Here is a 27,929-nt window from a genome sequence, read left to right as displayed (position 1 = left end):
AGCCTAGCATCAGATGAGGGGAGGTTCAGACCTTCCACTCTATGGGATGAAACAATTTAGATGAGAAGGTGATTGGGAATGGTGGTGGTAGTGAACAGATCCTTCCCGGGATCTAGGTAGTCTGAGGATTCTTGAGTCCAACAATATTGGATACCCAGCTTTAGTCTCTACTTAACACCACATTACAGTGGTGGTGTTATACCTACAGATTAGATTAACACCTAATCTCCTGGAGGATTTAGCCTGTGTCATAGCAGACATTCACCACACCCTCCGTAAAGCCCTGGTTTCTAAGGTTCTTTCCACCGGAAGTTATGACAGAAGGAAATGTGTGGGTGGGGAGGGGTAGTGGGTAAGGGGCCCAGGTTCCTGACACAGTCAACACCCAGGGAACGAAGAGTAAGCGCCATGTTGAAGCCACCGTTGCCACTCAGATCTCTCTTATTTCTCCAGCTGCCTCTGCTGGGGGTGGGGCTGAATCCAAAGTTCCTCACGCCCAATGGGAATGAAGACATTGGTGGGAAACCTGGGACTGGAGGAGGTTGGTGAGAAGGGAAGCTGTGGGAAGGGGTCGCACAGAATCCTGAAACCTGCCACCGGGCATTAGAAGGATGCGGGCAGAATTTAAGAGTACTGTAGGGAGGGCAAGGGAAGGGTTCCTTGCCTCGCTCTGCTTCTGCTTCCGACCATCTTGTCTTTTCTTCCCCTCCCCCACTTCATTTTCTCTCCAAGCTAGACTCCTTCCTGACTTCGACACCCGCTGGGACCCTCGATGTTTCCACTCTGCCCCTCCCAAAGGTTCAGTGTTTTGTGTTCAATGTGGAGTATATGAATTGCACTTGGAACAGCAGCTCTGAGCCCCAGCCCAACAACCTGACTCTGCATTATGGGTATGAGAAAGGGAGAGGCGGTAGCTGGGCCGGGGGGGAGGGGGGGGTGGGTGGGTGGCGGGAGGAGGAGGTGATGTGAAAGACTAGATGTGAAAAGACTGTATGGGGACCAAGAAAGAGAGTAGCCAGCACCCTAAGCTCTCCACTAATTTCTCGTGAGGTAAGTCATAAATCAGTTTAGAGAAGAAAAAAAAAAAATCAGTTTAGAGGAGCTGAGGCTGGGCTGTGGAAATCTGGAGTACCCAAGTTTACTTCATTGTTGGGCTGTGGAAATCTGGAGTACCCAAGTTTACTTCATTGTTATTGTCCCTTGAAAATTTTCTCTAGGTACAGGAACTTTAATGGTGATGATAAACTCCAGGAGTGTGGCCACTATCTATTCTCTGAAGGAATCACTTCTGGCTGTTGGTTTGGAAAAAAGGAGATCCGTCTTTATGAAACATTTGTTGTCCAGCTCCAGGACCCACGGGAACACAGGAAGCAGCCCAAACAGATGCTAAAACTGCAGGATCTGGGTAAGTTGGAAAGGAAAGTCAAAGGATATTGTGGGGTATTGGAGTATTTAAAGTGGTGTTCTTTCACCATGAGTGTACGTGGCAGAAAACAGGAGGTGAGGGATAGAATGGGGAAGGGAGGAGGGCTTGGGGGCACTACCTTCAGGATCCTGACTTATCTAGGCCAGGGGAATGACCACACACGCACACATATCTCCAGTGATCCCCTGGGCTCCGGAGAACCTGACACTTCGCAACCTGAGTGAATTCCAGCTAGAACTGAGCTGGAGCAACAGATACTTGGACCACTGTTTGGAGCACCTGGTGCAGTACCGGAGTGACCGGGACCAAAGCTGGACGGTGAGTGAGTGGGGATAGCAGCCCAGGCCGAGCAAGTAGGAATAAAGGATTCAATCAGCCAGTAGGAATGCTGGTCCCCAGCTCCTGCTGTCTGCCTCTTAGTTCCCCTGCCCACCTTCCACCCTGCTCCTCTGACTCCTTTCTTTCTCCTCATCTTTGAGTTTTCCTTAAGGTTTCCCTACTCATACTCTTCCCAATACCAGAAAGGCAAGTAAACAAAAGCATTCAATTCTGGTTAGTGAAGGTAGCAGTGTGACTTGAATAGTCAAGAGAGGAGGGGGAAACTGAGAAGAAACAGAAGATGACGTGAGATGGGAGTGGGGGCAGCAGTTTTCATTCTCCCTTCTTCTATAGACACCCATCTTTCCCTCACTCTCTTTCTCCTCAAGGAACAATCCGTGGACCACAGACATAGCTTCTCTCTGCCTAGTGTGGATGCACAGAAGCTCTACACGTTCCGTGTTCGGAGCCGTTATAACCCACTTTGCGGAAGTGCTCAGCATTGGAGTGACTGGAGCTACCCAATTCACTGGGGCAGCAATACTTCAAAAGGTAAAATGGGCCTAACGCATCACCCTGACCCATGAGTACCCCAACCTTTCTAGCACCATTGTCTTTTGCCTTGCCTCCCTACCGCTAAGACCCCAAACTTGGTGGCCCATCTCCCCTCACTGTTCAACTCCAACTCCCAGGAAGCAGGATTTTTCTGTGTAGTGTTGGATCAGTGTGTTGATAGAGTGGGGAGAGTGGGTTGAGAAGGAGGCTGAGGGGATATTCAGGGGGGATACAGAATGTGTAAGATTTCCCTGCAGTGTTCCCAGAAAGCCTGTGTGGTAAAGATGCCTTTTGGAACCAGGCAAATCTAAGGTTTAAACCTGCCTCTGCCACTTCCTACCTCTTTGGCCTTGGGCACATCATTCACCTCTTTGATTCTGTTTCTTTGTAAAATGAACATAATAATTGCTCCCTGGCCCCTCAGGAGTTGTGAGGATTGAATACACAGATAGTGTTTAGCACAGTGTCTGGCACCAAGTTGGTGCTCTAAATGTTGGCACATAGTAGGGGTACGACAAATGTTAGGTCTCTTTTCCTTTCCTCTTTCTGACAGAGAATCTTGAGAATCCCGAAAATCCTTCGTTGTTTGCATTGGAAGCTGTGCTGATCCCTCTTGGCTCCATGGGATTGATTGTGAGCCTCATCTGTGTGTACTGCTGGCTGGAACGGTGAGAATTCCGAATCCCAGGAAAATGCGGTGGGGAGGGGGTGCTGGGAATAGTAGAGGAGGGTTATTACAGGGTCTCCAGAAGTAGAGGGCGGGACAGTAAGGAATCACCCAAGAGGATCACCCAAGAGGGCATGAGGATGAAAAGAAGATGCAGGCACAGGCAACACAGACTCATTTCATTCCATGTGGGAGAAGGGGGAGAAGGATAATAAAAGAGCGTGACTGATGTGCTCCTATTCCCTCTTTCTCCCTGCTCAGGACAATGCCCCGAATTCCTACCCTCAAGAACCTAGAGGATCTGGTTACTGAATACCATGGAAACTTCTCGGTGAGAACACTGTCATACGCAGACTTCAGTGTGTCAACTGCCACCAACTGCCTGCCAGCTAGACAGAGCATGGGGGAAGGAGGGGAGGGGAGAGGGGCCTGTACTAACAGTCAGGATGCGGCTGACCATTTGGGGGATGGGCTCGACACAGAGAGACACCCAGAAGAACTGATCCTAGATTGGTTGAGGCAGATGGAAACAGTGGTATTGGGGGGCCAGGAGTGTGTGTGTCCCTTCTGTAATCACAGTGGTTGCAGATCAGGAGAGTTCCCTTGGCACAGGCCCCTGACCTGGAGCTATTTGTCTTTAGGCCTGGAGTGGTGTATCTAAGGGACTGGCGGAGAGTCTGCAGCCAGACTACAGTGAACGGCTCTGCCACGTCAGTGAGATTCCCCCCAAAGGAGGGGAAGGGCCTGGGGGTTCCCCCTGCAGCCAGCACAGCCCCTACTGGGCTCCTCCATGTTACACCCTGAAACCTGAGCCCTGAGGCCCTGAAGAGAATCCAGGGTCCTGGAGCCCTAAACTGTGCTAACTTGCCCTTGTCCAACCAACCTGGGTCCAATGCTCACCTCGCCGCCTGTGGCTGATTTTGAATTTTGTTCCCCCATCACTGCCCCCTCGTTCAATATCTCCTACTTGAGAATTGCCCCTTGGCCCCATCCATGTTTCTCATCTCCCCCAGTCCAGCCCTTCCTCCTCACAGTATTGCTTCTGCCGTCCCTCCCTCCCCCTTGCCATCTACTCTTCAATTGTTCCAGAAACTAATGAGAAATAAAATTTCTGTTGATAATCATCAAGGATGTCTATTGTTGGGGTGGGGAGCAAGGGAAACGTGGGATACAATGAGGGTGGGAGGCACAGTACTGAGGGCATGAAACAGGAGCCATGGGCTCCTGCCACAGTGACAGTGGCTCTACAAATTCCCTAGGAAAGGGTGCTGCTCCAGAAACAGACTTCATTCTAGGTGTCCTACACTCTTTCCGGGGGCCAGTTTAGAGTAAGATTTACCATGCTGCCCTGATTTTCTTCGGTTATTGTCATTGCCCCCATTTTCAACACATTTTTATAGACCCCACCCAGGTTCTTCTCCTCTTAGCCTTCCTCCCCCCCCCCCCCCCCCCCGCCACACATAGCACTTCTGACCTCATAATCCCTCAGCTGCAGCCTCAGGCCCCACCCCTAGGGATGTTGGTTATCCACTACTGCCCATAGCTCTCTCCTGTCTGCCCAGTCTGGGCCTCCTCAGTCAATGTAATCCATCCGCCTCTCCAGCCCCCTGATCTTTTGGGCCCACTTGGCTCCCCAAGGCCTCTAGGACACCCTCCTTCTGCCATGACATATCAAGACTCTCTTTGAAGAGTGAGAAGATCTTGAGAGCATGTTCATCTTTATCAAACATGGAGGTGAGGGGTATCACAGAGCTGGAGTCTATGTGTAGGGTTGGGGGTGTTGGAGGCGCAGTGGAGGGCACAGGGATGGTATAATTGGGGAAGGGCCACATGCCCCATCCTGTCTTTTCTCAGATAATCAGCGGTTTCTGGCCAACATTAACTGTTCTGTCCTTCTGCTGCTGCATTATGCCCGCTGTAAAGTGGGGTTGCCTATAACAGGTGAGGAGTGTGGGGAGGGGACTCGTGGCCAAGGGTCTGAAGTAGTACGGTCATCGAGCCTACAACTTCAAGCCCCCGAGTTCTCCTGATGGCAAGAAGAGAGCTCCTTGAATCCCCACAGCATCTTCAACCTGTTCTGGATAGGATCACTGGCCCCTTTCACTCCCGCTCCCCCTCCTTAGCTGCCTTAATTACCCTGTGGCCTCCCTCCAGACACCATTGATTTATGTGATGAAACGGGGACAGTGAAGTTGCTTTTTCTGATGAAGACTCCTGGAAACTATGCCAACAAATTCCTTACAGCTCGAAACACCTACTACGTTTGTAAGGTGGAGTGTGGGGCACCAGGTAGAGACTTGGGAGCATTCCCCAGGGATAGAGTAAGGCCCCAAAGCTGGACTGTGAATCCGATCCTTCAAGTAGGGCCCCCTCGACCATATCCAAATTGACTGTCTCTAGTCAAGCCTAAGAAAGAGCATTGCCTCTGTGACAATGGTTAAGTTAGCATATTCTGTGCTTCCAACCCCTACCCCGACCTGGCTGAGGGATGGACCTGAGGGGAGGAAATAAGTTACACCAGCCCAAGGTAGTATTGAGTATTAGGGTCCTGAAATTTTGGGCTTTGGAAGGGAGAGGCTGGGTGATGGGGCTAGGGGTATTGCACTACTGTATTCACAGGAGATGGATTTGAGAATGCCTACAAATCATTTGTGCCCCTCCTGAAGAACCCAGAACCCAAGCTTGTTGGTAAGCAGCATGATGGAGGAAGGAGGAATGTGAAGGATACTGGACTCAGCTGGGTGATTGAGAATATAGGCTGGGGCTGGTGTAGTCTGTCAGGTAGGATCACAAGATCCTAGAGTCTAGAGTCTAGGTCTAGGTCCACTTCAGGAGTGGTGCTTGGCTCAAACCAGGTGGAGTGTGCATGTCCCACTCACCCCTCCTCGCCATTTCTCAGCCATCTTCTCAGTACATCTCCCTATCCCCACCACCTCATTCCCATCTTTCCCTTCATCTTCTGCTTTTGGATTCTTGGCATCCCGATTCCCACTGAAAAGAGTAAAGCTTAGGCACCTTCGGGTTACTCCTCAGCCTAGCTTTAGGCCTGGTTACTCCAAGTGATCATGTGAATGATGGAAGGGCCAGGATGGGTAGGGAAGGTCTCTAGTCCTCAGAGGTGTGTATGTGGGGGGTGACTTTCCCTGGTTCCTAGATGCCTTGAGTACACAATGTGACCTCCTGGAGAGAAGTCGATCGAAAATGTTTAGAATCCAAGAATCCAAGAAAGTCGTTCCAACTGAATCCTCCATGAACCTCCCAGTAAGCCTTAACCGAACATGGTCTGCCCCAGAAGCCTCCTTTCCCCACCTGTCTACTGAAGTCTTCTCTGCCCTGGCTCTCTGGGATGAATTTCCTTTCCAAATCCAACATTTATGCCCAAGACCTGCCTCTCACCTCTTTGGTCCTGCCTTTGGCCCTAGTTTGTAGAAAACTTCTCTGTAGGGGCCTTTGTACTTACTGACCCTTTCCTTTTCCAGTCCAAATCATCAGGACGATCAGATGAAGAGGGGACCACTCGTAGGGCTCCGGTCTTGAAGACCAGAGCGGATTTTGTCAGTAAGCGAGATAAACATCGCTAACAAAATAAAGTGACCAAGTGAGAGCTGCAATGAAATCACTGGCATTTAATGTGAGGTTCCTTTTTTCAAGAAAGACTTCTCCCATTATCGACACCAAGCCTTAAATCTGCCCCAGGCATTGTGGAGGCTCTCAGGATCCAAAGGACCAGGAGAGGGCAGGGGCAAGCACTTGGGTGGGGGGTGAGGAAAGGCAGCAAAGTGTAGTACAATAAGCCTTTGAGGGACAGAGTAGGGGGTGGGGTCTTTTCCAACCAGACGACCTCCCCTTGGGAGGCCTATCACAGACCGCCTACTCCTGCTGGGGTTAGGTGATGGGATGGGCATCTTCCCTCCCCCACAATACTCCACCAAGTCCCCGACTGAAATCCCCCTGCCCCCCACCAGTCTGCCTCTGGGCAGTCCCTATCCCCGCTCCTTCCTTATCCGCAGGGGAACAGAGAGGCAGCAGAAACCAGAGCTGGTTATAGGCATTTATTGAATTAATTCATTTATTGATTTGACACACTTCCCCACTCCAATCTAGCACACGAAACAATCTGGGTAGGCCAGGCGCTGACACAGGAAATGATGGGAACCCACAGCAGGGGCGGGGGAGGGGACAATGCAAAGAGGACTGGGGGAGGGACTGCTTTGGGGGCTAGGGTGGAGAATGAGCCCCAGATGGCCTTCCCTAGCAGGTGCTAGTAAACCTGATCTACATTCTCCTCCATCCCTGCTCATTTCCCAGACCCTCAGCCAAGCTCCCCAGCTCCCCCTTCCCGGTTCCACCCCTCCCCCTGCCTGCCACCACACACACTTCCCCATAACCCCTGCAGTCAGGCAAGGGGAAGAAGGGCAGGGACAGCTGTCTGGGGCCTGGAACAGGGAGGTCTCTGTGCCTAACTTTACCACCCTAAATCCTTCCCTCCTTCTCTTCTCCCCCCTCCCACCCCCTTCCCAGGCCACAGACTCATTCCAGGCCCTCAACTGCACTCTCCCACCATAGCAGTAACCCATAGGGGGTCATGAGAGAGTGTGGCTGCACCCCAACACCACACACTCCTAGGCACAAGGTGACAGGATGAAGGCACCTGGCTTAGCTTTTCCTCAGGAAAACTCCAAGCTAGTTCAGTGCAGATCATGTTCTAGACCTGGTCCTCATGGGAGCTCTTCCCCTTGCCCCCTGCTCTCTGCAGGCCTAGGGTTCTCTCCCCTGTCTCCCCCGTGTTTCCAAGAATAATATCTGTAGTGTTTGCATCAGGTGACTATGGCAAAGCCTTCCAAAAAGAAAAAAGCACTCTCCCCATCACTAACACCTTGCCACTGTGTAACATCTCCCTATTATGTGTTTATATTTCTTTGAAGGTTTACAAAAAGCCTTTCTGTTATCTATAGTCTTCCAAGGGTGATTTGGCTTGGTGAGCCACAGCCATTCCAGGCTTCATACCTTGGCCCTTCCAGATCCCTGTTACACCCCCAATCCCACACCACTGGCCCAAGGGGCCACTGCATAAAAATCTCAGGCTCAGTCCAGCCTGGACCAGCTCAGATAAGACTCTACAAAAAATCCTGCTCCCAAAGGCAGGGGTAAGGCCACTGGTGACTTCACATTTCCAACAGTATTGCCCGCCCATGCTACAAAATCTATGGGGTGGGAATGCGTGGGGGCGGGGAGCTGAGGATGGCTCCCTAATTGGCACAGTGAGAATAAACCCTCTCCCCTTCCCCTCCCCTCTCCCTCCCCACCCCCCAGCTATATCTTTATAATTTTCTCAGTACCCAGGTGAGCAGACCCTACTCTAGCTCTAAAGCAGGGTCCCAAATTCCCTGGGAGGGGTCAAGGGTAAAGAGTGGATATGGGCACGCCTGGTTCTGTCTCTGAAGCAGGGAATGAAGCTTCCAACCATGGCTCAGGGATCTGTGGGAAGAAAAAACGGAGGACAAGGTCAGAGACTCATCTGGGGGCACGACAACTTTCCATCAGCAAGAACCACATTAAGGAAAACAGAGACAGCCCCTCCCCCACCTCTCCCGTGCTTCCGTGTAGCAGTGAGCACTGCTGAGGGGCCTTGGAGGTCCCATCTGGAAACTATGCCACTCTAATGGGATGTCCTCCCTCTAATTCCCTGGGACTTCCAGCTACCCCTTGTTCTCAATCTCCCCCTTGCTAGATCACAGGACTAGCTGGACACCTAGGAACAGGAATAGGTTGTGAGATGCTGCCATGATTAAGGTGGGCCATACCTGGCTCAAAGTTGAAGTCCAGTCCTTCGTCCCCATCCATGAGGTCATTGATGATGTTATCCATGTCACATTCCAGGTTCTCCATGTATATGTCGAGATCAAGATCCTGAGGCATTCGGTCTTGGCTTGGAGCTTCAGTAGGAGGTGTGAGCACAGGAGCCCCCAGGGGCTTGGGGACTGGAGCCCCCGCCATGACTGGAGGTGGTGCTGGTGCTATCATCGGGAGGGTGGGAACCAGACCGCTGGGGCCTGCAGCCTCTAGGGGTTTAGGACACAGGCCACCCCCCGTGCCTAGCTTACTGGAGGAAGGTATCCCCCCCAGCAGCAGAAGTGTTGGAGCCTGGGACAGAATGGGATCTACCTGGGTCATGAGGACATCGGCAGGAGGTGGTGGCGTATCAGAGGTGAGCAGAGCCTCCAAAGACTGGGAGCTTGAGAAGCACCCTTCTCCTGCTGACAGGGGCCCCTCTGCTGGGCTGAAGAGAGAGGTGCTGTAGGTGTGTAAGGGGCCTGGAACCCCAGGATGCTGCAAAGAGAAGCCAGAGAGGCTGCTCCGAGACAGCAGCGAGTGGGGAGATGTGAGATTGAGCCCATCTAACAGCTCCAGATCTTCTTTCAGGGTAGGAGGGACACCCCCTGCATAGCCACTGGCTGAGGCTGGCATTTCCTCTTCCGCCAGCACCTCAGGCTCCGGCTCCCTGGGAGAGGGCCGGGTGCTGACAGTGCTGGCATTCGAACTGCTTCGTGGACGGAAGGTGCTCCACGCATCAGCTTCCTCTCGGTTTCGAGAGCAAGGGCTGCCTGACCACTTGGCAAAGTGGCCAGTAGGGCTCCTCGGAGTGGCACCTTCACGTGGAGCTGGCAGCACAGCTGGTTTCTTCTTGGGGGTTTTGCTGCGGCCCCGGAGCAGCCTGCTGCTGCTATCCATGGAGGCTGCCCGGCGGCGGGGTGCCTTGCCGCTCTTGCCTCCCTCCGGATTCAGCATCCACCAGGAGCTCTTGCCAGTAGCCTCGTTGTGAACCTTGATGAACTTGCTATGCAGGGATAGGTTGTGGCGGATCGAATTCTGGAGGGGGCAGAGGCAACAAGAAAGTCAGGTCAGTGGTCGGCAGTCCAGTCGAAAAGGACACTGGGGCGTGGCCGGGGGTGGGCGATCCTGGAGATGCAAAACTAGTCAAATTAGAGGGGAAAACAGGCAACAGTAGGGGTGGGAGGTGGTGGCAGGGGAGGAGACTACACACAATTCCCACCTGAAGACAAGCTTCTTGGCCAGACCTCTCTGCACAGAGGTCGGGGAGATAACCAGAGCCATGACCTATTCACAGGGCGCTGCACCCCCTTCCCCCCTGAAAAGCTCACAGCCCTCTACCTGACCCAATTCTCTGGGGGCTGCCTGGGGCTTGTAAGCATTGGGAAGACGCACTCCTAGTTCATCAAGAACTAGGCTCCAGTGGGAAAGAGCATTCCACAGCTCCACCCCTTTCCTTGAGTGCAAGCTTGGGTGGAGTTTACAGGACAGTGGCACAACAGCAGCCCAGGACAGACCCACCCTGTCCTGAGTCAGGCCTCTGAACAGGCTGAGGAGCTGGAACCTCAGCCTGGCTGGTGCTCCACTCCACACAGGGCATTTGGGCCCTGGCACTCTACAGGATTTGCAGATTCCTTTTTTTTTTCTGATTTCCCCCGATTCCTTGACACACACCCTCAACTACATTCAGGCCAGGCTTCTCCCTGTGCCTCAGATACACCAGGCCCATCCCTCCCTCCCTCCCTCCTTGTCCAGAGAAGGAGCTCCCCTCTCTCAATTCTGCTAGCTTGTCAAAATCAACCTTCAGTCCTCTCGCTTTCCTAAAGTGGTTGCTTGACTTCTGCAGCCAGATTTCTTGTTCAGTATTTTTCATCTGTTCCACACAAATTTTCCCAAAATCTATATTATGTTGTTTATAGTTTCAAGTAATTTGTATTATCAATTGTAAATGCTAGGACATGTTGTCCAGGTAGGCAGCCCTCCTGCAGTGGCCCCCTCAGAGTGCCAAGCTCCCAGTACATAATCAATATTTGTTGCCTGATTGACAGGTGGCCCTTGGGTGAAGAATGGTGAATCTCCCCTTGAAGCTCCGTCAGCTCTTGAGTGCCTTGGGTACTAGAAGCTCTGTTTTTCCTTCCTCCTTTGCTACTGATATTCTGCTAGAGATAAGTTTTTTTTCCAGGGGCCCAGGGAGCTGAGATTGGCAGCTTCTTGAACCCCTAGAGCAGCTTATTTCTACTGGCTCCTCCAGGATAGTTGCACCATCCTTTTGTATCCGCAGGGCCTCCCCCACCCCACCCCGCCCCTCAGGAACCTCCGTTCTCTTTCTTACCTCCTTTTCCCCACTTCTCCTCAGGAATTTCTGCATAGGAACTCTAAACTAAGGGGCATTTGACCTCCCATATGAAGCTCTTCAGTGTTTAGAAACTTGGGAAGAGCCCAGAAGGCCTTGGAGCAACTAGGAGGCTGAGGCTATGGATAGTCAGAAATCACTTCATGTGTTTCAGCCAGATGCTCTAGATAAGGAGAGCCTTTGCCTGGGAAAATATTCTTAAGTGGCCTCTTGCTCCAGGGCTCTCTAGCGAAGAACTCCTTGTCTCCCTGGGACCCTGCAGTAACAGCACTCCAACTGCTCTGGCCGCATTAATGTTTTGGGTTCCTTCAGGGAATCACACTTGTCCATCCAGCCTGGGTTCTTAGTAACTAAGAGCCACAGTTACTTCTGGCACTATGATTTCTACTCCCTCCCCACTCCCCTCTGCTTTTCCAACTTCTAACTCTGGGTCTACTGAGAAGGCTCATTCCCTTCCCTATACTCAGAACCCATGAGTGCCATTTGCTCATCCCTTCTTCTTTAGCCCTTGGAACTACTACCTCCTACAGCCTCCTACCTGGAGAGGTTGGCTTCTTAGAAGCCTACCGTTTTTACCTCTTGGAAGGAGGGCACCTGCTGGTTGCTCCCCAAGCCACCTAAATTAAGCCTTCTTGTTCTAAGTGAGTGCCGCCCCCTGGTGGGGTGGTGGTAACCTTGGCATATCACCAGGGAAGCCAGCTCAGGCTTGAGGGTAGGGAGTGAGGGATGAGACCCTTGCAGGCTCCAGACTCGGCCTGATTTGGCTTTGCCATCATTCCATGGCAGCGTGGATTAGCAGATAGAGCATACAATTTACAGTTAGACCTGAGTTGTAGTCCTCATTCTATCGATTTTGGCAAGTTTCCCAACCATTCTATACCTTAGTTTCCTAATATGTAACATGTGGAATCTCAGAACTGCTGTGAAGATTTTTAACTACTTTGTTAAAAATTTTAACTACTTTGTAAATGAAAAAAACCCAATATAAGTGTCAATTCTAAGGCGGGACTACACTCCCACAGCATAACTAACAACTCACCATTATTTCTTCTACCCTGGAAAATGAACCTAAGGGAAAAGAAAAACAGCTGTGCAGGCTGGGTCCAAGGAGGGGAGCTCTTTATGAGCTGCGACTGTGGCGTGGCAGTCTACCCAGAAATAGTGCCAAGGGTCTCAGTCAGCTGTCTTGCTTTCTTTTCTGCCCAACCTCAAGGGATACTGCAGACTCAATCCCTCGATCTCTTATACCTAGAAGAAAACCCTCTGCTCACTCAACCTTCCGTATTTCCTTACACGCTGGTCTCACCACCTACTGGAGTACAAGGCGTCAGTAGGAGTTGAAGCTCCCTAACTTTGTGAGTCCCATATTTCTCAGGACAAGCTTTCGGAGCATCTAGTGCATTCCTTATGGGAAGCCAAGGGAACCCCCAACCTTGTGTTCTAAAGTCAGAGTCCTATTTTTTTTTTTCATGAATATTCCTCAACAGCAAATGAAAACTTCCCCCCACAATCTGGATAGCCCCTGACTAGGGAGAGTTTCTCAGCATTATATAGGGTAAACTGAGGCAGCCCCTCCTTTTTTTTCTCTTAGTGCGTCAGATCCACTTCCTTCCCACGGGGGTATCACACTTTACCTTTCGCCACTTCATTCCGTCTTCTTGGGTAGCAGAATCCTAGAACAGTACTTCTACCCTGAGGTACTGGGAGGCAAGCAGGGAATCCAAGTACTCCCACAGGAATGGGAGAAAAGGTGTTGGGGTGGGAGATGGGCTAGGTTCCTGCAGGGAATCCACACAGTTCCCGCTGTACATAGGATAAAGACTTCTCTGTGGGGATAAGTGTTTTGGGCAGCCCAAGCCAAAGTGCTGGGAGTGTTGAGCAGTGAGCAGAGAATTCAGTTTTCTCCAGGGCAAGGACAATGTCTTATTCATTGTCATCCTTCAGCATCAAGCACCTAGCAGCATATACTATGTCCTAAGTAAACGCTTGTCTAATTGACAGTGGAAGGTGGATCTCTGGGGTAGGGGTGTAAAAGGGGAGGCAGAGTAGAAGTAAGGAGACCGGTGGGAACCAGGAACAGACAGGTATTGAGGGGGATCATAGTTACCTTCCATCCTGCTGAGCTGTTGCTGTCACCCTTGTCCTTGAAGTAGGGCACCGTGCGGACCATCCACTCATAGATCTGGGCCAGTGTCAGTCGCTTCTCGGGGGCGCTTTCAATGGCCTGGCTGATGAGTTCTGCATATGACTGATTTCCCCAAGCATTCCGGCGGGAGCCTCCCTTCCGAGGACCTGTTACAGCCCCCAGGATCCCGGGCTGGGGACCCCCTGCCGAGTCTGGGAGCCTGGAGGGCAACAGGGTCGGCTGGGTGCGCCCGTCCGAGCGCCCCTCCGGGTGTACCTTCTCTCCCAGACCTGGCTCCACCTCGGACGGCTCGGACGGCTCGGGAGCGAGCTCTGGTCGGGGAAGGGGCCAGGTGCAGGAGCGGGGACGGCTCTGGGGTTCGAAGTCGGGATCGAGGTCTACGATCGCGGCAGCCTCTCTGGCTGAATTCTCATTTACTGGATCCATACGTGAAGTTGGACCTCCGCCGCTCAGCGTTCAGAGGAGCCTGCCACAGTCCCTAGCGATGCCTCCCCTCAGGGGGGAAGCAACGAGGGCCAGGGGGCACATTCCTGCCAGTCCTCAGAAAGTCTCGAACTTCCCCTCACCCCTGGATGCTTGCTCCTAAGCTCTCCCTTGCACACAGTTCTCCGTTTCTTCCCTGCTACAGGCTGCAGCCTCGGAGCTCTTTCTGAGACACCACCTGTAACCTCCGCCTAGCGAAGGCACTTTTCTCCTAACCTCTCAGCTTCCTGCTCTTTTAAACCTGAGGCTCCGTATCCCCTCACAAATCTTTCTCCCATCACAGAACGCCTCTTTAGCCGCAGTTCCCTCCCCCTTTTAAGTTGCTGCCCCCCGGACACTCCTCCTGAATTTCCTCCACCCGGATCACTGCCCTCCCCCACGCCCCGCTCCCTCGCGTCACTTGCCCCTCCCCTGACTCCCTCTCCCCCCGCCTTTCCCCTCTCCCCCCTCTTTATCGGGTCCAGGTCTCCGCGGCCCCAGCCTCTCGAATTCCCGCACCAATCCCCCTATCAAACCCCCCACCCCCCGCCCCCCGGGTTTCCCTTTTGTTTTGCTCCAAGCAGCGGCCCCCGCCTGACGTCTCTGTTTACCACTCGCCAGGGCAGCCATCTGCGCACGCGCCTGGAGAGCGGGTTGGGAAACCGAGTTCTCTAGTCGTGCCACCCTGGTCGGGCATGGGGACTACATCTCCCGTCCTACTTCGCGGTCAGCCCGATCAGGGTGGCAGGAGAGCAGCGTGGCAGGATATAGAGAGGGGGAACATTAATTATTATTATTAGAGGTGGTCTCGGACTTTTTCTTTTCGTTAAAAATCATTTTCCTCCTCCCACCCCCTTCCTCCCTCCTTCCTAGCGATTCAGGATCGCTAGATGAGCGTGTGGAGAGATGCTAGACCGTTCCCTCTTTCCGTCAGAAGAGGGCAAAAGGGGAAAAAAAAAAAAAATGCGGTCTCTGCAAGAAGGAGAAAACCGAAAAGCAAGAAGCAAAGAACTAACGAGGAAATAGAGTTGTTTTAGTGTTGAGTTGGTCAGAGGGCTTGGGGAACATAAACGAGTGGTTAGCTGATCGTAGTGTCTCCCCCACCGCCCTCCACTCCGCATACGCAGTTCCCACCGATAGTGCGTTTGCTGACCAATCAGTTTTCTCCACTGATTCTTCTGGCCTCTCCTCAAATATTGATGTTCTCCAGGTTCCCATCCTCGGCGGCTTCACTTTTCATTCAACAGGTTCCAAACAGAACTCATTATCTGTTCCTGCACCCACATCCCTATCCTCCGGATACTCTTATCTCTGAATTTGGTTGATGGTTGTCCTAATGTACCCAGTCTCCTAAGCTAGACTTACCCTTCATCTTTTCATCTCCCTAACCTCCCACATCCAAATCCCAGTTCAAGATCTTATTTATCAGAGGATTAAATTGCAGTATCGCCTTAAGCCGACCTCCTACCATGAAGTTTTTCCCAACTGCTGTTTATGTTCCTTGCTGTCAACAAAATAACTTTTCTAAGAAACACTCCTGGTAATAACAACTAAAATTTATGGAGCACTTATTATGTGCCAGGTGCTGTGCTGATTGCTTTATGTACATTAGTTCCTTTACTCCTCAAATCATCTCTGAGGTAGATACCCCTGTTATGCCCATTTTACAGACAAGGACACTAATGCTCAGAGAATTAGTGTCCCAAAGTCACAGAGTTAGCAGGCAGGAGAATTGAGGTATCACTTATATGTGATCTTAGCATTTCCCTGCTTAAAACTTCCTTTGATTTTCCCTATTCCCTATGTGATAAAGTTCAAACTCCTTAGCAAGGCATACAGGACTCTTCAGATTCAGGCTACCTTTCCTGCTTTCTCTTTCACTGGGCACATTAAGTTCCAACCAGTCCGAGTTTTGCACTGTTTCCTGGAAATATCATACATACCCTTTTATACCTTTCCCTCATCCTGGGATCTTCCTTCTCATTATCCCTTCCTCAAGTCTCTTATTCTGGAAAACTCCTGTTCAGCCCTCCTGGTCTCCCTCAAGTACAATTAGTTCTCCCTTTTCTGGAAGCATTCCCAAGCATTTTGTGCAGGCTTATGTTATACAACATAAACCATATTATACTGTAATTCCTTGCTTTTGGGTATCTCTTCCACTAAACTGTGAACTCCTTGAAGGCAGAGACAAGTTTTATGTATCTCTGCGACCCCACATAGTAGACATTCAATAAATGTTGGTCGAATGAATGAGATCAGGAATCGAATGACATTGCACTCGTACATTTGAGAACGTTTTAATAAATGTATCATATTTATTTACCACCTGGCCATGGCCAATTTTTCCTTAGACAGAAAGTTCCTAGGGATAGGGACTGTAATGTAACTTATCTGTATAGTGCCTAGCATCACACCATTGGCAGTGTGGCTTGATACATGCACTGTGATGACTAGTCCTACCTCCCATCAAGGTTGTAGAGCCATACAACCCAGAATTTTTCAGAGGCCACAGCACATTGGACCTTCAAAGTGACATTAGTCTGCTCATGGTAGCATAACCACTTGGTTCTACATATTTCCGTCTTCTTTCACTCCAACATGCATTTGTCATGTGGAGGGTAAACAAAAGACAGTGTATTCCCACCTGAGGTCCAGACTAGAGAGATAGGAGACAGTTGCTCACAATGACTGCAGACATTTCCTGTCTACACCTGGGGTATTTGGTAAGGGCTGCACAAACAGTGAATTTGGTAGAGGGGGAGCCTTTTGGGCACTAGGTCACAAGGAGCTCTCTTCTAACTGAAACAGGTGTGGTGGCAGACCATGCAGAGCTGCTGAGACAGGGAAATGGCAAGGTGGGGCAGGCACTTGTCCTGGCTTGAGTTATATCTTGCATTGTCTCCCTTTGTGCATTTGTTTGAAAAGGTCCACCTCTCCACCAACTCATGTCCATCACCTTAAATTTCAAACTCAAATCTCAAAACTTACATGCTCTTGGAAACTTTCCCCAACTAACCCAACCTGACAGATCACTTAATAATTCTGCATCTCCCAAGCCTCTATGAACTCTGTTTATATTCTTTCATTTTGTGCTAGTGGTTACATGGCTCTTCATTTCACGAGGGCATATTCTCTCCCCAACTAGAGTACAAATTCTGCAATCAATCCACAAATGTTTATTGACTGTTAAGATGAGGGTATACCTTGGGACTCTGGACAGATAAAAATGACCATAAACCATAGGACCAGATGCTTTAGGAGGGTGAGCTGAAGGATCGATGGATGGTAAGAGCACTGAGACTTTAAAGTATGCATCTAGAGAGGTCAGAGTTATGCACTTTATTACTGTTGCAGTGGTGGAATACACAGTAGTCAAGAAAGAGAGTTAACAAAGCAACCTTGGAAAATAGAAGGGACATCTTTCAGGAACGAGGACCAACACAGATGTAAGCTACTATATACAGGATAGATAAACAACAAGGACCTACTGCATAGCACAGGGAACCATATTTAATATCTTGTGATAAACCATAATGAAAAAAATATGAAAAAAATAGATACATGTATAACTGAGTCAGTTTGCTGTACTGCAGAAATTAAACACAACATTGTAAGTCAACTATACTTCAATAAAACAAAAAAGAGGACCAACAGCAGGTCCCCAGAAAACTGGTGTAGTCATGAATTATGAACAGAAATATGGCAGGATATGGGTGGGGGAGGACTTTTTCCCAGTTGCAAGCCCAAAGTTGATGATCTCAACTGGCTCCCCTTTACCCACTTGTTTTTCCCTCTTGACTGTCAAAGGGTTTGGCTCTCTTGCCTCTTTCACCGCCACCACCCACTCTTCTACCTGGGTGCCACCCCCCAAGCCTGCTGCCAAACCGGCTTTATTCATCTGAATTGAGATAGACATTTCCTCACTTTTTTCTTACCATACCCAGCTTTGGAAAAAACCCCTCCTATCTAAGGTTTGCACAGGACTTTTGCTATTAACTATAGAGAAAGATGCAGGGGTTAACAAAGATAACAACAAGAAAGCTCAAAGAATCTCAACTTGTCCCTGGTCTTCACGGACGAGTATGGAACATATGTGTTTTTGTAACCCTCTTCCCTAAGTCCTTCTTTATGTGTTTCTGTGAAAGATTTCATGTTCTTCTCTTAGAAGCCAGCAACACCCTCCCAACCCTGTCGTTGTTTTTAAAAATCTTTTTAGTTAATAAACATTTCGTAAGAGCCTACATTTCCAGACACTAGGCTATGTGCTTTTGCATAACGTACACCCCAGACTAAAGTCCTAAGATTTAGCCCCAAGTAGATTTGAGTTGGCACTACTACTAAGATTGAAGCAGCTTTCAGTCCTTTCCAAACCCTGGAAGTCAGTCTGATGTAGTGAGAAGAGCTCTAGACTGAGTTGGGAGATTGAGTCCTCATTGTAGTTCTGTCACAAACTAGTTGAATCATGATAATAATTGCACTACTATTAATAAGTAACATTTACTGAGTTTTAATTTTTTTCATTTATTTATTTGGCTGCATTGGCTCTTAGTTGTGGCAAGAGGGCTTAGTTGCCCTGAAGCATGTGAAATCTTAGTTCCCTGACCAGGGATGGAACCTTCACCCCCTGCACTGAAAGGCAGAGTCTTAATCACTGGACCACCAGGGAAGTCCCTATTGAGTTGTTATTATGTATTAGGCACAGTGCTAAGTGCTTTACAAGGATTATCTGGTTTAATCCATGTAAATTAAATACCATTACTATCTTAATTTCACAGAGGAAAATGAGACTTAGAGGGGGTAAAGGGACCTACTTAAGATCCAGAGCTACTAAGTGAGAGAACAGAGATACAAATTCGGGCCATCTGACTCCAGAGCCTGCACAAATCAGTTCACCTGTTTGGCTTTGTTTTTTTCTTTTGCAAAATGGGAATTTTGTATTAGGTGATCTCTCAAATCTCTCCTAGGTCTAAAATCCTTTTTTTCTGTGGTGCTTAAGATGGGTACAAGACTCCAGATTGAACTTTTGGCTTTAGACTGCCCTGAGCTTACACTTCACACCCACACAAATTCTGTCCTGGCTCCCTGCAGGAATAAGGTCCACAAAGCTTCATCTATCAGTATTCTGGCTCTTTGAACTGATCTTTGAGCTTTCTCATTAACTAGTCGTGTAGGCCTCTATGGTTCCAACCTTCAAATGACATGATATTTACTAGGCTTATTATCAGAAGAGTGTCCAAAACACAAAAAGATGCTTGTATTTTATTTTTATCTTTGGCTACACCTCACAGCCTGTGGACTTCCCCAACCACGGATTGAACCCGAGCCCTCTGCAGTGGAAGTGTAGAGTCTTAACCACTGGACAGCCAGGGAAGCCCCAAGATGCTTGCATTTTGAAATTTTATGAAAAGAGCTAGATGTGATACTTTATATGCTATATGCTCATAATTTTGTTTAAAATATGTTGAGAAAAAATAGGAAGAAATGTTTAAAAGTGTTAACAGTGTTTTTTTTCTTTTTGCTTTCTTATATATTTCCAATTTTCTTTGTGTATAACTCTTAAACTAAGGGAACTGCTTTATGTTTTTCTCTTTCTATAAGGAATTTGAGGCACTTTACCTGAGAAAAACAGTACAAATGTCATCAGATTATAGAACTAGATCAGCAGAAGCATGTAGAGGATGAAGCAGCTAGTGTGCGATGACTGAACATTAAATTAATCTCCTGAGCCGCCTAGGGGAACAGGGAAAACACAGTAAATTACACAATTCTTGTTATCAGAATGAAAGACACGTGGCCATTCCTCAAGAGAGATAGAGACTTTCGTCACTAAATTCTTCTTTCCCTCACTTGAAAAGACAGCGCTCCAGCAAACAAAATTTTTTGAAAAAAATAAAAAATTTGTAATCCTATTGCCCTCATACAATTTTCAGCTTTGCCTTTTAAATTTTTATGGAAACTTTTTTCAAGTTTCCCGTCCTTGTCCACAGACACAAATAATTTTACATGGTTGCAATTAGACTCTATGTACCATTTTGTGTTGTTGCTTTTTTCAATGAACATATCATAAACACGTTTTCATATTTAGTCTTCCAGAACTGCAGTTTTTAACAGCTAGCTAATGGTTCATCGCTGGCACTAAATTCCATAAGAAATTTCTCATATGGGATTTACCATAAGGGACAATGTCCTCAGTAACAGTTTTGTAACGCACACAGAAGAGATTTTCATATTACTTTCTTGTAACTGTCCTGGCTAAAAGCCAAGGGTATAACATTAAAGCATTTCTGCAGGGGCTGAGCTAATATGGTTCAGGCATGTAACCTTCTGGTGCTCTAACTTGATCTGAGGACACAACTTAAAACCACCTAAAGAAGTGGATGGATAGAATGTCCCTTACAATATATTCCGTAAATATCTCTTCTCACAGTCAGGCTTTTGACAGGACCTCAGAAACTGACTATACTTGTTCTCTGATGAAGGCTAGAAGTGTTGGTATGCTCTGTTGTTGACTGAGGCAGGATCCATATGTTTTGGAAGCCAAATGAACGAGTGGTTGGGTGACACGTTAACATTCTGGCTTGAAAGTTGGGAAGCTTGACCAGCTTTGTTGCCTGCATGGAAGTTTACCTCACATCACCATGGAGGTAGGGTGCAGGTGAAGTCAGATTTTTCTTAGGAAGCAGCTTTTGGAACTGAGTTCCACACCGCAGAGGAGGTATTTTTGATCTGAACAATTTTCAAAGCCCATAACCAGTCAGGTGGCCTGGGCATATGAAGGAAAGTCTCGTAGATATTCCAATGGACCCTCTGCTTTTAGGAACTGTGGGATCCCATGTGTCTGCCAGTATGAATGAGCTGCAGAATGGGGTTTTGTATTGACCAATTGAATCTTGGAGACTGTCAACAAGGACAATTGAAATTTTTTACATAAATCATGTTGAGCTTTTATTTCTGGCACTAATTGTGTACCAGAGCCCATTGCCTCTTAAGAACTACATCTAATCTGTAGTAATATTATGTCAGCAGCATAAAAGTGGATTCTTTTTTTTTTTTGGATTCTTTTTTTTTTTATTTTTTATTGTATTAACATTATAGCCACAAGAAAAAAATTTTTTTAAAATAGAGAAATAGGAGAAAATAATTTCCCATGAACTCACCATCTTAACACAACTATCATTAGAATTTTGTGTACTTCTCTTATTTTTTTCAACACCATATTTTTACATATTTATATTCATGTTATGTATATAAATTTGTGTCCTTTTAAAAAAATATTTATTTATTTGGCTGCATTTGGCCTGGGTCTTAGTTGCAGTGTACTGGCCTAGTTGCCCCGAGGTGTGTGAAATCTTAGGTCCCCCATAGCATGTGGGACCTTAGTTTCCTTGACCAGGGATTGAACCCACGTCCCCTGCACTGCAAGGCATGTTCTTAACCACTGGCCACCAGGGAAGTCCCTGTGTCCTGTTTTAATATTTGCAGTTGTACAAGTAATACATGAGTACATTTTTCTTTAAAAATTTAGAACATTACAGAAAATTCTGAAAATTCCTTTGGTCCTTTATCTCACTCACCTTTCCTCCCTCCTTGAAGCTAACACTTTCATGGGTTTGATATGTACTCTTCCAGACATTTTAAAAAATACTCTTACATAGGAAGAATGTAATATTGCTTTGTGTGCAATAAATTATTACATTTAGCAATTTTTTTCACACACAAATGTTTTTGAGATCTATCCTTATTGATATCTCTAGTTCATTCCCTTTAACTGCTGTACTGTGTTCCATTTAATGACTATACCACATTTCATTTAACCATTCCATGAAGGAGAATTCTTATCTTTGTGTGTGTGTGTGTGTGTGTGTGTGTGTGTGTGTGTGTGTGTGGTAAGAGGGTTAATAATTTTGCTAAACTGCCTCAGCTTCCCCAGTGTCACTCTGAGCTGAGTATATTAATGCAAAGAGACAACCTGAAATTAAAAAAAATAAGTCACTTTAGGAACACTCCTACACTGTTGGTGGGAATGTAAACTGATACAGTCACTATGGAGAACAATATGGAGATTTCTTTAAAAACTGAAAACAGAGCTACCAGATGATTCAGCAATCCCACTCTTGGGCATATATCTGGAGAAAACCATAATTTGAAAAAAATACATTCTCCCTAATGTTTACTGCAGCACTATTTACAGTAGCCAGGACATTGAAGTAAACTAAATGTTCACCAACAGAAGAATGGATAAAGAAGATATGGCAAATATATACAATAGAATGTTGTGCTGTGCTGTGCTTAGTCGTGCAGCTTACTCTGCCATAAAAAAGAATGAAATAATGCCATTTTCAGCAAAATGGATGGACCTAGAGAGTGTTATACTGAGTAAAGTAAGTCAGGCAGAGAAGGGCAAATATCATGTGATATTGCTTGTTTGTGGAGTCTTAAAAAAGGCTGCAAATGAACTTATCTACAAAAAAAAATAAAGTTACAGATGTAGAAAATAAATTTATGGTTACCAGGGGATGAGGGAGGAGAGGGATAAATTGGAAGATTGAAATTACACATACACACCACTCTATATAAAATAGCCTTTCTCTTCTCCACAGGATCTTCCTGACCTAGGAATTGAACTGGGGTCTCCTGCATTACAGGCAGATTCTTTACCAACTGAGCTATGAGGGAAACCTATATAAAATAGATAACTTAATAAACACTTACTTTATAGCACATGGAACTCTATTCAATACTCTGTAATGGACTATATGGGAAAAGAATCTAAAAAAAAAAATCTAAAAAAAAAAGGAATCTAAATTGAGTGGATATATGTATATGTATAACCGATTCACTTTGCTATACACTTGAAACTAACACAACATTGTAAATCAACTATACTTTCATAAAAAAAAATTTGAAGTCACTTTATATGCAGATACAGAGATGCTTGGTCCTCAGATCACCATCATGTGAGTCTAGATTCACAGTGCTATCCAATAGAAACATCTGTGTTGATGGAAATGTTCTATCTGTTCTGTTTGGTACAGTAACCATTAGCCACATGTGCCTATTGAGCACTTGAAATGTGGCCAGGTTACTGAGGAATTGAAGTTTTAATTTAAATTTGGTCAAGTGGCTAGTGGCTACTGTGTTGGATGGTGCAAGACTCTAGCACACAGTAATGGAAGCCACAATTTTCTATACTACAAATTATATCATCAAGACCTCTAAGACAATTGTGTCCCATTCTCTAAAGGTCAATGAATGATGCTAAGATCTTGTGTTGGTCCCTTTACATATCCTACCTTTAAGGTTTAGTCTCCTTGTTCCTGATTTCCAGATGGGTTAAAAGATGGATTATCATATTGAAAAGACAGAGTTGCTAGAAAAGCTTTCTGGGAAATGACTGTACTCAAATCAAACCATGTAGAAATTAATTTCTAATTGCAGCGCCTTCACCTGACATTTGATAATTGAATCCCCCCACCAACCATCCCACTAGCCCAGCAAAAGCTTCAGGGATAACAGAGCAGTATGCAAAGTCAACAGAATAATATGAACATCTTACAAAAACAGTCTTGGCTATGAGCAAGCGTTGTACAGTTAGTCGAGTTGTTTGTCATAAATGGGTTTAGATCCAGAGAGAACTAATCTACTTGTTTTCTATAAATGCCTCTGGGACTTCCCAAATCCTCATCCAGATCTCTTTTATCGCTCAGAATGTTCCCAACCATCCCACATAGTCCGCTAAATCTATAGCTCACATAGTTAAGCACGTGGTTATGCAATTTGCTCTCAGAGTAGGCTCCAGAATGTCCAGACCTAGTGTCCAGTTGATCTTCCCTGGCAACATCAGGCAGATATGACAGCACATGTGGGCTGAAGAAATACACAGTCTGCCCCTGGGGAATAGTGAAGCATGAGGCACAAACACACATACTCTTAATACAGATAATAATAAAATAACACAAAAAATATGCTAGCTATGCCTGTAATAAAAATCCATGACCAGCTCCTCTTTTTCATGTGGGTGCTGATGTATCAGTGTATATACATATATCTATCCCTTTGTCTTTCTCCCCCCCCTGCCCTTTCCTGTTCTTTTATGTTTACTTTCTCTGATCTCTTTCTCCTTTTGCCTCTGGCAGTTTCCACTGCGGATTCACTTTCTTCTTTTCCTGTGACGGTCTTATAGCATCCTTCAACAAGGTCATGCACTCAGTTAATCTGAGTGTGGGATCAGGCCATTAAGGTACAAGTTAAAGAAAAAGGAGGTTTAACACAACCCTGTTTTACTTATGATTTAGCCTGGAATATCAGAGGACTTCTACCCACCTTTAGACTTTCTATTTCAAGCTTTTTAAACAAGAAAGTCCCCCTACAGTCAGAATAGAAATAATGCTGTTTGAATAATTTGTTCATTAAAGAAAAATTGAGAAATACAGAAAAGAATTGCTTAAAGTAACTGTGGTTCCATCACCCAATGAAAAACACAGTTAATAATTTGGTTATATTTCTTTCCAGCATTATTTTTCCCTTCCACATAGATTTTTAAACAATGTTGTATTCATACTATACATACAATTTTGTAATTTTGGTTTTGTCTTGCTCTCACTCAACATATAAGTATGTTTTCAAATGATTACACAGATTTATAAATACAATTTTAGTGCCTACATAATATTCTATCAGTTGGATGTATCATAGTTTAATGATTTCCTTATTACTAGACATTTATCTTGAAGTGGTATTGAATGAGGATTTTCACAAGCATTGATTACCAAGAATCTATGTTAAGCACATATGATAGTCTCCAAACAGTAATTGCCCATGAAATCACAGGAAAATGATAGTTCAATAAAAGCTTCAGTTTTTCAAAGCACAGTAGATTTCTCCATAAAGTTTAAGAGAGTGTAATAGTTTTCAATCTTATAGTAGTGTTAGAACCTCCCTTTCCAAGATGAGAGCCTGGCATAGCAGAAAGGAAAAATATTTTTGAATCAGATATTCTTTTCTTTATTCAATAAATATTAATCGAGTGCCTATTACATGCACTGTAAATACACCAATAAGGAAAACGTAGTGCTTGCCCTAATGGAACATTTAGTCTAGTGGAGGTCACAGACAATCAACATAGTTAATTACATACAGCATGATAAATACTAAGATTGGAAAAATATGGGGGCTATTGATGTATTAGTGAGGGACACCTAACTTGAACTTGTGGGTCAGGAAGGCTTCCTGGAAGAAGTGGCATCTAAGCTTAGTTGTAAGAGATGAGTAGGAGTCAGCAGGCTAAAGATAGGAAGGGGACTGGAGGGGAGACTCTGTGTTCCAGACAGAGGGAACAGCAAGGATAAAGGCTTACAAGCATAACAGAGACTCTCTTCATCTGAAGCGGTCTTTATTTTGCCATCATTATTAAATAACATTTTTTACTGAACATATTAATAGAATTCTGGGTCAATAGTGATTTTCCCCCCAGTAATTTAAAGATGTTTTTCTACTGTCTTCTAGCATCCATGGTTTCTGAGAAGTCAATTGTTTTTGAATCATTACATGTGATGTACTATTTTTTTCTGGCTGCTTTCAAGATTTTCTCTTGATCTTTGGTTCTTAGCAGTTTGACTATGATACACCTAAGTGCAGTTTTCTCCGTATTTATCCTGTGCGGGCTTTGCCGAGTTTGAATCTGTAAATAATTTGTCCTTCACCAAATTTGGAAGTGTTCAACCATTATCTCCTCCCATAATGTTTCTGGCCTTATTCTCTCTTTTCTCCTCTTCCAGAAGGCTAATCACACATATTTTAGACTGCTGATGTTCTCTCACGGGTCTGTAAGGATCTGTTCACTTTTTTCAACCCTTTTCTTCAGATCAGATACTTCTTATTGCTGTACCATCATATTCACTTACTTTTTCCTCTTGTTTCTTTCTGCTATTAAATGCCTCTAGTTAATTTTTAAAATTTCAGATATTGTGTTTTTCAGTTTTAGAATCTCCATTTACTTTCTTTTTTAATATTTTCTAATTCTCTGCTGAAGTTTCCTATCTTTTCATTCATTACCAGGGCATTTTTACTCTCCTCACTGAGCATCATCATCTCAGGGTTGGCATCCATTTGTTTTCCCCTTGAAAATGTGTCACATTTTCTTGATTCTTCATATACTGAGTGATTTTAGAGTGTTTCCTAGACATTGTAAATGTTATGTTGTGGAGTCTCTGGATACTGTTATATTTCTCTTAAAAGTAAGGATGCATTTGCTTCAGCAGGCAATTAACTTGGTTAAATTAAAAATAAAAACCCTGCCTTGCCTGTGCTGGGTGGCAGCTCAAATCTCAGTTCCATCCTTTTATCTTAGATGAAAGTTGCTTTCAGTCTGCCCTGTGCATGCATGGTTTAGGATAAGTCTTGAGAAGAATTTATACAGATAATTTAGGGCTACTTTTCTCAAGATCTCTTTCTGATCTATTCCCTCCCTTTCTAGAGACTGGTTTCCCCAGAGTCTGTTCTCTGGCTCCTCAGGCTAGAAATAGGAGGGTTTTCTATTATACTTTGAGCCATGTGGTTGGTGACTGCAGTCTGCTGTTAGGCTAAATCCATAAAAAGTAGGAACCTTGGCCCATGCTGTCCCTTTCTTCCAAGCTCCAACCTCTGTCCAGTGTCTGCCTACTTTTGTTTTCTCTCTGGAGCTTTCGGGTGTGTGTGTGTGTGTGTGTGTGTTGTGTGTATATGTGTATTTTGTCCAGAGTTTATAGTTGTTATTGAGAGCTTATTCCACCAAACCTGTGAGAGATTCTCAGATGAGCTTACTTTACATTTTGGGAGGAAGAATCATAGCCCTCAACTTCTTTCTTTTTCACCTTAACGTTTCTCTATATTATTACCCATATCCTCCTCTTGCTTCATAGGAAAAAAAAGGCTAACTTGTTTTCTTTTTCCCATCACCTCCTGTTTTTAGCAGGAACTATAGTTATTCCAATCATTTTATTTATTCAGTTATTCAACAAATATGTATTGAATCAGGCATCGAACTAGGCATTATAGGTATTAATAATAAGAGCAAGTCAAAATAGACCTTACTTCACTGAGATTGCTTTCTTCAAGGTGATCAAAGGTCTGACTTCTTAATCACCAGATCATATAACCTTATCTTAGTCTCATCCTTTCTAACTTCATTGATCCATCCTCTATTGACTCTGGTAACCAGTCTCTCCTTAAAACTCTCCTTTATCTCTCAGTTCTCTCACCTCATTGATTTCTCTTTTAATTTTCCAAGTAGAGGAATTCTCAGAGACCTTGTCCTTGGCTCCTTTCTTCTCTTGTCCTTGACAGTCTTACTGAATCTTAGTTTTTCAACTACCACTTCCATGCGCCAGACTCCAAGTCTCTATCTTCAGTCCTCATATCTCTCTTGAGATTGAAACTTGAATTTCAGCTGTTTGTCTCCACTTGGTTGCCTAACAATTACATTAAGCTGCACATAGACAAAATCCAACTCATTATCTAGCTCCTGAACCTACTCTTCCTCCTGTGCTTTTTATTTTGGTTAATTCTTGATACTGTAAGTGTATAATTAAATAAGGGCCATTGCAAAAGGGATTCTCATGTTGGGTGGGAAGTTGGACAATACAGAATGTTCTAAAGTCCCTCCTAATTCTGTGATTCCATTATGGTTCCAGCACAGTGTTATCCATTTCCTTCAAGGAGCTGTGAATCGAACTGGGGGAGAAAACAATTGAGTGATAGTTCTGACTTCAAATGAAAGCAGGAATTCAGAGAAAGGGGATAGTGTGCATTGAAGTAGTAAGAGAAGACTAAGCTATTCAAAGGCAGAAGCTGTATCCTCTGTTCAATTTCTATCCTCACAGCACCCATTCTCCACACACTGTAGAAACTCTATAAAGACATTTTGAATCATTTTGTAATCATCATTAATGTTTATTGAGTACATGTTGAGTGCATAGTTTCTTCACTAAATGATGCAGGGGTTAACCAAGATTTGATGTAGTCCCTGACCTTTCCCAATCAATCAGTCAACCAACCAATATTTGCTGAGTGCCTATTATTTGCAATACGCCATGCTAGGCATTATGGGGGATACATGATGCAAGAAAAATAAAAGTTGTGGTCTCTTCACTTAAGGAGTTTACAGTATGGTTGGTAAGATGAGACGTAAAAG

At 45.7% G+C, this 27,929-nt stretch overlaps 3 protein-coding genes across 4 annotated transcripts; 2 read left to right on the top strand and 1 right to left on the bottom strand.

Moving 5' to 3' along the window:
- Positions 1-363: 363 nt before the first annotated feature.
- Positions 364-4,094, top strand: IL2RG (interleukin 2 receptor subunit gamma). Its single transcript, XM_020882938.2, has 8 exons — positions 364-541; positions 737-890; positions 1,218-1,405; positions 1,605-1,744; positions 2,134-2,296; positions 2,853-2,967; positions 3,228-3,297; positions 3,608-4,094. Exons 1-8 carry the CDS (start codon positions 409-411, stop codon positions 3,782-3,784), a joined length of 1,140 nt encoding a protein of 379 aa, XP_020738597.1. The 5' UTR covers positions 364-408; the 3' UTR covers positions 3,785-4,094.
- A 374-nt stretch (positions 4,095-4,468) lies between these two features.
- Positions 4,469-6,582, top strand: CXHXorf65 (chromosome X CXorf65 homolog). Its single transcript, XM_020883009.2, has 6 exons — positions 4,469-4,700; positions 4,821-4,907; positions 5,121-5,255; positions 5,586-5,654; positions 6,121-6,227; positions 6,446-6,582. The coding sequence occupies exons 1-6, from the start codon at positions 4,676-4,678 to the stop codon at positions 6,545-6,547; spliced, it is 525 nt and encodes a 174-aa protein (XP_020738668.1). The 5' UTR covers positions 4,469-4,675; the 3' UTR covers positions 6,548-6,582.
- Positions 6,583-7,003: 421 nt separating this feature from the next.
- On the bottom strand, positions 7,004-14,152 carry FOXO4 (forkhead box O4). Of its 2 annotated transcripts, XM_020883011.2 has the most exons (4): positions 13,259-14,152; positions 9,132-9,836; positions 8,771-8,983; positions 7,004-8,444 (listed from the first exon to the last, which is right to left on the bottom strand). In XM_020883011.2, exons 1-4 carry the CDS (start codon positions 13,721-13,723, stop codon positions 8,364-8,366), a joined length of 1,464 nt encoding a protein of 487 aa, XP_020738670.1. In that variant the 5' UTR covers positions 13,724-14,152; the 3' UTR covers positions 7,004-8,363. The 2 variants fall into 2 exon arrangements, with proteins under 2 accessions (XP_020738670.1, XP_020738669.1); XM_020883010.2 differs by having other exon boundaries at positions 8,294-8,444; positions 8,771-9,836.
- Between the last annotated feature and the right edge of the window lie 13,777 nt (positions 14,153-27,929).

This window comes from Odocoileus virginianus, chromosome X, assembly GCF_023699985.2.
Source record: "Odocoileus virginianus isolate 20LAN1187 ecotype Illinois chromosome X, Ovbor_1.2, whole genome shotgun sequence".
Lineage (NCBI taxonomy): Eukaryota > Metazoa > Chordata > Mammalia > Artiodactyla > Cervidae > Odocoileus > Odocoileus virginianus.
Note: the sequence above shows the minus strand (reverse complement) of the source record. Positions and strands in the feature narration are given on the sequence as shown.